The following is an 11,437-nucleotide window of genomic DNA, read 5'->3' on the forward strand; positions in this document are numbered from 1 at the left end:
GAAGGTGAATACGTCAATGACTCAACTCTTTTACAAAAGTAAATTGTTTAATAATGAGTGTTTTTTTAATTGGGGCTGGTGCAGAGATGACAAAGAAAATGTTTGAGTGAGAGAGACGAAGGAGAAAGGGTTGAGAGGAACGAAGGAGGTGAATAAGGGTTTGGGATTTCTATTTTTAGTTTTGAGAATGAAAATGATTAAAATAAAACAAGTGTTTCTGATTTTTTTTCAATTGGGGTTAGAGTAGGGATGATAGAGAAAATGTTGGAGTGAAAGAGATGAAAGAGAAAAGGTTGAGAGGAATGAGAGAGGTGGACAAAGGTTTGGAGGTTTCTTTTTTTATTTTTTAATTTTGAGAATGAAAATTATTAAAATATCCTTAATCTTAAAATTTAGAATTCATGATATATAAGGGTATTTTTGTTTACTGAAACCCGGTACACATTGCTAAAATGTACATACATACGCAAGTTAGCAAACCCATATATATATATATATATATATATATATATATATATATATATATATATAATATTATTTTAAAACTTAAATTCACTATTTTCCTGTTTCCAATATCTTTTATTTTTATTTTATTAGTATATGATATTGTAGAAGAATTTAAAATGTTCTCTATATAACTTTCAAAAAAGAATATTTATTAATTCAGTAATTACCAACTTAATACAGAATAAGAAAATAAAAAGCCAAAAGGAAAGAAATAGAATTCAAACAAACACAAAACAGAACCAACCAGAACACAACACCTCAGCTTTCAAGTTTCAAGTCTCGGTCAACAATTGTGGTTCAAATTATACAGTACCCTCCACCAACAAGATTCCAATTTTGATTCCAAATCCGCAATTTCAACAACACCCAGAAATTGTTTACGCCCCAATCTCTTCAAATTCACACCTGGGTACCTCAGGATTTTGGGTTTGTTCCCTTGCAGCCATGAATTTCAGGAGCCTGGAAGATTTCTGGGCCTTTTACATGAACCAGCACTCCAAGGCTTCCACAAGGCGCTGGCACTTCGTAGGAACTCTCTTTAGCATTCTCTTCTTCTTTTGTTCTGTCTTCTTCAGTTGGTGGTTCTTGTTCCTTGTCCCTTTCTCTGGCTATGGATGTGCCTTCTACAGTCACTTGTTCGTTGAGAGGAATTTCCCAGAGACTTTGAGACACCCCTTTTGGTCCCTCTTGTGTGACTTCAAGATGTTCGGGTTCATGCTCACTGGCAACATGGATAGGGAGATCAAAAGGCTGGGGAAGAGACCTGTGCTGCAAGTGTTTTGATTTTGGTGTAAGCTTATGACTTTGATTTGATTTTTTGAATAAAATTTGAAAGTTGATTTTCGATTTATTTTTTAGAATAAAGTTTTAATTATTTTAGTAAGTTACTTGGGTATGTGTGCATGATTCTGCTATATGTTATTGCTGAATGATCCCAGTATGCGTATGATGCTCCAATTTGATGGAGTGTGGTGTGAGTGATTTTGGGGAGGCATCATAGATGAATAGGCATGTGAAGCTAAAGAGGATTGGATGAATGTGGTTTAACTTGTGTGCTGCTATACATAGATGTAATGCCTACAACCTCTGTAGGGATAAAACAATGAAAATTATCGAGGAGAACAATGTGCAGAATAATTTTACTCATGTTTTAAATTTCGATCTTAGTTATGGTTTTGTTGTGATTCTTGACATTTTGTCGAATTACAACCGTTATGGCCTATGCTAGTAATATTGTAATGATGCAGTTGTGAAGACAACAAAAGTCTTTACATTGAGGCTGCACTTACAAGTTGCAGATTTTTCTTTTTTTAAAAAGTGTTTTTTAAGTCTAAATCAACGTACAAAGTTGGTTTCTAAGTCCACTTATATGTTTTAAATTCAACTTACTTATTTTAATCTTCAATATATCCTTCTGAAAAATATATATAGTGTGGGAGTAGACATCATGGTGGCTAGATAGCAATTTAAGAGTGAGTGACATAATAAACCTCACAAATAAAATATTTCACTAGGACAGGCTTTAGATGAATCTGATATTGTTTTAAGAAGTAAATTAAGTCTAACTCTATATTATAAAACTGATTTGTAAAATGAGTTATATAATGTAAATTCGTTTTATCTCTAGTTTATGTATAATCTTTAATATATTTTTTTTCTAAATTGGAAGTTAAGAGAAAAAAATCTATAGACCAGCAATGTTTATTCTGTGATAAACGCATCTGAGAGCTAATTTCTAGCATGGCAGTGATCATTGCAACCTTTACAACATTGCTGAAGTATTATAGGGTGATATTGCATAGCAGTTTTGTACTAACTTGATATCCAAAATCTGTAGAATACCAACTTGATGTTCTTACTGTATTTGGTGGACTAATTTGTTTTTTAACTCTAATATGGCATTATCCTATGAATATCCCTTGTTAAACCTTTTTATTTGTTGAAACTTTATTTGTTTGTTTGACATTGGAGATTTAGAAAGGATGGTAGATTTCATGTTTGACTCTTATCACAAAAGCGAGATTTAGACGAACTTGTACGTGCCTTACTGCATTTCCTTGATTTTAAAGTATGGCTTCCTTACATCCTGGAAATTTAAGGTTACCTCTTTCTGGTCTAATTTCTTTTTTTGGTAAAGCCCTTCAAAATATTTGATAAAATACTTCTTAAATCACCATTGAGCAGATGATGAAATACTTATTCTAATATAATGTTATGTTTGGAAAGTCTCGACCAGGGTTTTTGCCAAAGCTTGTCTGCCCAGGATTTTGTCCATAGTAATACCATTGTTCTATTGAGAGTGTACATTTCGTAGGTGAATCTGCCATAAGTCCTTGTCAACAACTTGACAATCACATTCTTTTTTTATAAGAACAAATGTATAACTAAAAATTACACTTAGATTCTTAATATTTCCTTTGGTTTCTAAATCCGAAACCTAACATTTTCTTCCATTTCCAACCTAGTTTGCCAAGGAAAAGCCAGAAAGTCTCTAGTTGAAAAAACAAGTTTGCAGTCTCTAGTTGTGAAAACAAGTTTGCAGTCTCTAGTTGAAAATTTAAATCTGCTAACTTGAGTTTCTACCAAATCCAATTCGGTATGTTTAAATGTCCACACTGGGGAACCTTAATCAATGTGTTCTTCTATAGGCAATATTTGTGCAACTTTGTCAATCTATGACTTTAAAATTTGAAGTTCCTTCGGTGTACATTCATTCAAAGTCTTTTAAACGGGAAGATGGTATTTTTTGTTTAGCTACGTATTTCTGAAAAGAAGCTCTTCGATGAGCTAAGATCATACTAGGTAGGGATGATAACGGGTTGGGTCGGACACGGATGGATCGGTCAAGGATAGTGCCTACCCGCAACCCGACCTGTCAGATAAAATCCTACCCGTTATCTGTCGGATACCCGTTTAAAAAATACTCGCGAGTATTTTAAAATCTGCGGGTACTCGCGGACCCGCAAAAAAATAAAAAAATATATATTTTATATATTTTAAAATAAAATTTAAATAAAATTACAAAATATATATATATATATATATAATATAAATTAAATTAAATATGAATATAAATATAATTTTAATTAAATTTAACCTAATAAAATATAATTTTATTTTATTTTTAATAAATTTAATTAAAAAATATATAAATTAATTTTTTTTATTATTTTTGCGGGTAACGGGTACCCGCGGGTCGGGTAGTATACTACTCGTATCTGACCCGTTTAGAAGCGGATATTAAAATACCCGCTATCCGTTATCTGCGGGAAGTAAATATTCGCGTGTAGTAACTACCTGCCGCATAATTTACCTGCAGATACCTGTGCCCGCGGATTTTTTTGTCAGCCCTAATATCAGGAAGTATATAAGATATCACTATGGTGGACTTTGCTTATTTGGGATAACGAAATTGGTGATTGTGATTCAATAACAAAATTAGTTTTCAAGATGTTGTAGAAGTTGTAACTGAAGGTCTGACTAAATTGAGTTCAAAAGCCACTGATGAAGACAAAAGAAATCACAAAATGCAATAGAAACTTGATAGTAAGACACAATAGAAACTTGAAATCTTGACCATGGATGAGAGTGAAACTATGGCATAATATTTTGACAAGGTACATGAACTTATCAATGTTAGCGAGCATACAAAGACTGCATTACAGACCAGTATATGGTGGAAAAAATTCTGACAACTCTAACTCCAAGATTTGATTATGGGGTTCTAGTTATTGAGGAGACGCGTGATTTGGAGACCTTGAAGATTGAAGAACTACATCATTCATTAGAGACACGCGAATATTGTATCAATGAGAAAAGACAATGCCAAGAGCAAACACTTCAGGCTCAATCTCAATACAAAGGCAAGAAAGGGTTCAAGAAGGGTGGAAAAGGTAGCACAAGGCACAAGGAATCACAGGAACAAAAAAGTGAAGATTCTAGTGATCTTGTCAAATGTAGAAATAAAAAATAGTACACCAATTCTGATGAAGAAAATGAATGGAAGTTTGATAAAAAAAAAAAAAGAAGGTAAGGTGCTACAATTGTTAGAAGTTTGGCCATTTTTCCAAAGAATGTTGGAAGGGGGATGGAGCCAAGAACAAACCGAAAGATATAACTCATCTAGCACAAGATGATACTTTAAATTCTAAGGTTGTGATGTTGATGGCCAGTATAAACGAAAACCAATCAGATGATGCAAAGTGGTACTTGGATTCAGGTTGTTCTACACATATGACTAGAAAGAAGGAATAGTTTGTGAAAATGAAATAAGCCATGCAGGGGAGAATCAAGTTTGAAGATGAAAAAAGTCTGACAACAGAAGGATCTGAAAGGGTTTTTTAAGATATATTGATGGTAGAGAGGTTGTGATTGGAGAAGTTTTGCATTTGCCAGGGTTTAAAAGAAATTTGCTATGTCTAGATCAGTTGCTTCAAAAGGGATTTGTGATGAGAATAGAGGATAATTGTCTAAGTATTTTTTATCATAACATAAGGTTGATCATCCAAGCATATCTATCCTAGAATAGGATATTTCGTGTGGTGATGAATGTTGTCAAACATCAGTGCTTTGTTGTATCAAAAAACAAAGCAGAATGGTTATGGCATTTAATTTTGGACATTTGATTTTCAGATGAAATGGTTAAAGGCATGCCTATTTTTGAAATTCCTGAAGCAGTATGAAAGAATGTGTTCAATGTAAGCAAACTAAAGGAATCTTTTAGAAGATTTTGCCTCAAAGAATAATGGATAAATTGAGTTGGTATATTCGGATGAGTGTGATCCTTTTCAAACTGAAATACCTAAGGGTAGAAGGTATTTCTTGTTGTTTGTTGATGATTAGACTAGGAAAAGTTGGACATACTTGCTACCAAGGAAAAATGAGGTGTTTCAAGTTATAAAGAAATTCAAGAATATGGTGGAAAGGCAAAGTGAGAAGAAGATAAAAACCTTGAGGACAGATGGAAGAGGAGAGTATACCTCCATGGAATTCAAGAATTTTTACGAAGAAGAGGGTGTAACACATGAGATTACCCCTCCGTATACACCATAACATAATGGTACTACTGAAAGGAAGAATATAGTTATTTTAAATATGGTCAGATGTATGTTGAAGATAAAGAATCTTCGAAATTTTCTATGGGGAGAGGTTGTGTTGACAACCACTTATATCCTAAATAGTTCACCAACAAAGAGGTTGAAAGGTGTTACACCTTAGATGAATAAATATGTTTGTTCATTTTTATTCTTGTTGTGATTTATTTTTAACTGTCTTTTGCTTCTTAATCAAGTAAAAGTAATGATTTTTACATTATAGTAAGTTAGCATGGTCTTTTTAATTTTAATTGATAATTTACTTTAATTAAAGTTAGAAACTTTCATGTCATTGAATGAGATTTTGCCAATAATTGTGAATGTACTTTGATTAGTGGTAAAAAAATCAACCAGAGTTAATTAAGAATCTATTTTGGTTAATTAGCTTTTTACTTGATATAAGAGGTAAAAGAATAGAAAATTAGGCATAGTAATATTTAATTGAGAATGTACTTTAGTTAAATTTACTATAATTAATCTACAAAGTTCTTGGTTTTAATTGAGAATGTTTTTTGTTAAGAGTGAGAATGCCAACAAATTAATTGAGAATTTACATTGATTAATTTTAACATCTAAGACTATAATTAATTGAGAAGTAATCTTTAGATAACCAATGATGAATACTATTTTTTTTAAAAAAAAAAAAAACAGACCTATTTTTTTATCATTGTTTTTATCTTTTTAAATCTTTTAATAAATTTATTTCTTTTTATCTTTTGTTATTTTGTTTTTTAATATGTTATTGATCTTTATCTTTTTTATTGTTTTTGTTTTACTAGCTCTTTTGTATAATTTTCATAGTAATTAATTTGTTAAGAATCAATTATGTATTCGTTGGGAGACGACTTAGAGTTGAATTTACTCTTTTTATTTTGTTGGATACTATCTTAGCAATACTGAAATTGGTATAGTTTAGTAGTATTAATTTGATTGCATCAACGACAACGTTATCAAGAAGCATGTTAGTATTCTGTTGTAAACGAAAAAAGAAACCGTTAAGTGAGTTACACTATGTACTAACTTATAAAAACTCTAATGTTATGTTTCTTTAGTGTGTGAATACATTACATTTTGTTTTTGTTCCTATTTTGTTGTTATTTCCTTTTCTTTGCCACTTTTTTATGTGCAACCGCAAAGTAAGGTTTAGCACCTTAGTAGGAATCCTCACATTGAATGATAAGTTTACAAGAATAGTTGCATTAATGGTTAATGTTTAATGTTTAATGTTTAATGTTTAATGCTAATTGTATTGTGAAAAATGTGAAAACACAGGAAAGATTGTTCAATTATGTTTTTATGACTTTTTTGAAAACTTTACAAGATATGTCTAATCATATACAATTAGAGATTATTTTTCTTTATAGATGCACTATTAGGTAATTTTCTTAGCAAATTATGTCTCATGATAAAAATCAAAAGTAATTTCAAGTTTGACAAATTGTCTAAAATGCTTTTCAAAGTTTACTTTTACAAAAATCTCCTTTTTCTAAGGTTAGTTACATGTGAATACCATGCATTTTAAATATACAAGAGATAGTGATATTTACCATATGTTTTTATACTAGTTCATTAATTAACAAAGACTACATTGAGTTCTCAATCAACCTATTGAATTTCACTAGAAAATTATTATTGCAAAATACAAATGAGTGACATTTAAACCTCAACTATTGAGTTAAAACATTGTATTATATGGACCATGTCACTCCTAATTAAGACAAATACTCTTTGACACACAATGATTCCTAACTTAGAAGAATATTCTTTGAAATGGAATCACTCCTTAGAACAATTTGTTTTTCTTTATACATAATATAGAAAATAATATTAATTATTTGACTTTCTTCTCGACTTAAATATTTAGTTTGCATCCTTCAAGAGAAAAATTTAGTGTGTTTTGTTAAGTCCAAAGTTATTTTTCATAATTGCATATAAACTTCTAAAGTCTCATAAAATTATAAATTGACCTTTAATTAATTTTCAATAGTTACAAATTAGTCCTTAATTATTTTTATTATTTACAAATTATTCATTTAATATTATTAATAAGTGTAGTTTATTCCCTTCCCAATTTTTAATAATTACACTTAGGTCCCTAATAAACTAATTAAATTGATTTTTTGAAGACTTAAAATTTAAATGGAAATTATTCATTTGATTTACATCTATTTAATTTACGATAAAGTTTTGTTTTATATTTGATATCCAATATAAATTTAGTTAATACAAATATCTCAACTAAAATTAGTATTTTGAATTTCATAAGTAATTTCATTGCAAAATTCACCACTAATAAGATTTATAGAATTTTTTTTTTATAAAGTTTTGGAGATATGAGAGTATCCAAATAAATTAATATTAGAATATACTAAAACTTATTTGACATGTTTTTTGTTTGAGAAAAATGATATTGAATTTATTAAGGGGTTAAAGTCTATTACAAATCCATAAACTTGAGTCAATATTGTTTGGTTTAACTGGAAGCAATAGAAACAAGCAAATTGAACTCATTTCTATCATAAATTAAGAATAAAGTAAAGACGATTTTTTAACTTCATGATGTAACAAATTCAATGCAAAGAATAACTTTGAGTGGATTTTTTTCTTCCTTCTAAATGTAATTTCAAAGATTAAAGACATATTTCTTTTACAAATTACCTTTGTCCTTTTGTGCAAAGCCTTACCTATAAATACAACCATATCTTTTATATCAAAAGAAAAAAAGAACTAGGTAATCTTTTTTCTCATCTTCTCTTCTTTCCTTTCTTAGTTAATTAAATTTTTTGTCATCTAGTTTCATTCAATTTGGGCTATAGTTAGGATTTATTCATTCCTATTCTTTTTATTTCATACTCTTTAAATTATAATGGCTAAGATGAGTATTCTTTTGCACGTAATGCTAATACAAGTATTCTATTGGATTTCAAGATAAGCCTGCAGGTGAAGATGTTTTGATTATGATTGAAGAATGATAATGTTGAATATATGCTTTAGAGTTTTAACTTTCTTAAGGTATTCACATGATTTTTTAATTTAACACACAACCTATACTAAATGAAATTGAAAGGAAATGTTTTTATAAAGTGAAAACTAAATATAAAAGGTTTTTTAGCATTTATAATTGATAAAAAGGTTCCTTAAAGGTTACATAATAATAGTATAATTGATTGTCTCTTTTGACAATATTAACCTAAACAATAGTTTAAATGTTTTCAATATTCTCATAACTATAACCTTTCATAATTGATTAAATGAACTAATTGCATTAAATGAAGAACAAATTTAATTAATCAAACACCCTCCTTAATCAATTAAAAAAGAAATATTTATAACTGTTTTTCAAAATTCAATTAGAATAATCTATTAAATGCTTTATATAATCAATTAAAAGCTTTAGTTCTTTAAAAAGTGCTTTCAAAACTCTATAAATAAAGAGTTTTATACTCTCAAAAGTACTTTAAAGATTTCAATAATAGACAGTTTCAAAATCTAAAATCCTTGTAATTGCTTATGCTGTAATTTAGTATACTCTTTCTTGTTTTGTTATAGTGTTTCTAATGTTTGTTGTTGTAATAAGAGTTTATAAGACATGTATTCTCTTGGGTCACAAGGGAATTGATAAGGCTAAGATCCTATTAAGGTTGGTCAAGAGTTGATAGGACATATATTTACTTTGTGATCAAGAGTTTATAAAGGTTGATATCCTCATGAAATTTGGTATATCCTTGAGTGTATTTAAGAGTTTATTGTTATGCTCAACTTGTAGTTGCGAGTTCCATTGTACAAACTTATTTTGATAGTGAAATCGATTTTCATGAGGTTAAAAAACAAAGAATAAATACATGGTCGATTGATTTTAACTATTTTAAATCCTCTTGTGTTTTTTTTTTTTTTACTTTTACTTTATCCTTTTTAATTGTATAACTATCAATCTTTATCAAATTTGATCGAAAAATTTAATTGCATCTTGTTTTACAAATTTAAAGATTTTTAAAAGAATTTAAAGAGAATTTCTTTTAAAAAAAAGTTTCAAGGCCAATTTCCCTATCCCCATCTTGGTTTAGTTAAGTCATCCTTTCTTTTCTTACATATTATTTAGCTACAACCACTCCTTGCTACAACGACTATTTTTTGAAATATAGTTACTCCCCACTAAGACAAATATTATTTGTAATGCAACCACTAATGATTAAAACAAATATTCTTTAGAAAACAACCATTTATGACTAAGATGGTTATTGTTTGGAATGTAATGACTCTTAATTGAGATGAGTATTATTTGTATATAAACAAACAAAATTTTTGGTAAAAGAAATAATACAATCAAGAGAACGAGTTAGAAAACTAATGAATTATAAGTTAAAAGGATACTCGGAGACATAAGAAACATTATCAAAAGGACAAAAAAGGAAAAAAGACTAATAGTCTCGACACCATGAGCTAAAACCATAGACCCATTAGTCATTGTACAAGAAGGTAAATTATTCAGAAAGGATAAAAAGAAAAACAAATTGTTACTAAGTGATATGTGACTCCTGAGTCGAGAATCCAAGGATCAATAAATGAAAATTGATTCAAACCAACAAAAGATGTACCTGTGTGTATGCAATAAAAAACAATGGAACTAGAGGACTGACAACCTTCACGAGCAGATTTATCAATAGTATTAGATGGAGAAGGATACACGGTATATGATTGCGAGGAGGAATCAATCTAAGCAATAACAGAAGAGTGAGGAGAACAACCATGTAATGTATAACACATGTTAATCTTGTGGCCTAGATTGACACAATGGTCACACTTGTGATGCCTTTTTCCTGGCTTGCAAGAGCAACAACGATCATCACGTTGAGATGCCAAAGCAAAGGAATTATAGGCAGAAACAAATATATCATTGATAGGTTTACTTGACACACACAAAAGAGTGGAACAAGTAAAAGTAAAATTAGATATACCAAGGGAACCCTAAATTTGATCACGGATATGAGAATATTTATCAACAAGTTTGTATAAAGCCAATACCATGAAAAACTTTGTTGTTCTATTTCTAGGACTGGAGTAGAGACATGAAGTAAAAGCTCATTAAATTCATTAAAAAAAAACATAGATCTTACCCAAATAATCAACCATTGGATTCTAATTTCAAGGAACTACAACATTCAAAAGATCATGACAAATACCATAAAGATGTTCGATATCATTGGTGTACAATAATTTGGCTTATTCCCAAACTCCAGAGAATGTGTTGTAAGCACGAAACATTTGTTTTAAAGAAGATTAGATAATATTCTTAAGAACAATACATAATTGAACATCAATGTTCTTCCAAAGGGAAAAATCACCAAGAGCCATATCAATCACCTTTTGGTTTGGTAAGATGATCAAGATTTTCGTGACTCTCAAGCCAAAGTCTTATGTCTTACGCCTAAATCATATAATTAGTGTCATCTAACTTATCAATGAACACATTGGAGATAAAAGAGATACAAAAGATGCCATGGAAAAAAAAAAAAGAGAAAAACCTTTAAAGACCAAGGTTATCCAATCAAGGTAACAAACATAAATCCTAGGATAGAAGAAAGAAGCAACTTCAACACAATTAATCATTACCCAAATGATGCTATCCTGTTTAGAAAAAAAAAAAAAACATAATCGTTTCTGAATTTGATTATTTCATATGAGAAACAAAGAAAATTATAAAAAAAAAACACAAAAATAAAATAGAAATAAAAACATCATAATCTAACATATTGATCAACTAATGAAAACTCACCATAAAAATATTAATTTTTTATAAGAATCCATGTTCCAGAATCAATAGAATCTCTCCTAATAAA

At 29.5% G+C, this 11,437-nt stretch overlaps 1 protein-coding gene across 1 annotated transcript; it reads left to right on the forward strand.

The window, feature by feature from the left end:
• Window positions 1-752: 752 nt before the first annotated feature.
• LOC106753461 lies at window positions 753-1,662 on the forward strand. The gene has a single exon (XM_014635272.2). It carries the CDS (start codon window positions 952-954, stop codon window positions 1,288-1,290), a length of 339 nt encoding a protein of 112 aa, XP_014490758.1. The 5' UTR covers window positions 753-951; the 3' UTR covers window positions 1,291-1,662.
• The last annotated feature ends 9,775 nt before the right edge of the window (window positions 1,663-11,437 follow it).

Source organism: Vigna radiata, unplaced genomic scaffold (genome assembly GCF_000741045.1).
Source record: "Vigna radiata var. radiata cultivar VC1973A unplaced genomic scaffold, Vradiata_ver6 scaffold_133, whole genome shotgun sequence".
NCBI classification, from domain to species: Eukaryota; Viridiplantae; Streptophyta; class Magnoliopsida; order Fabales; family Fabaceae; genus Vigna; species Vigna radiata.

What these genes read in the sequence shown, in the direction of transcription:
- LOC106753461 (XM_014635272.2), top strand. Translation starts at nt 952, where the DNA reads ATGAATTTCAGGAGCCTGGAAGATTTCTGGGCCTTTTACATGAACCAG.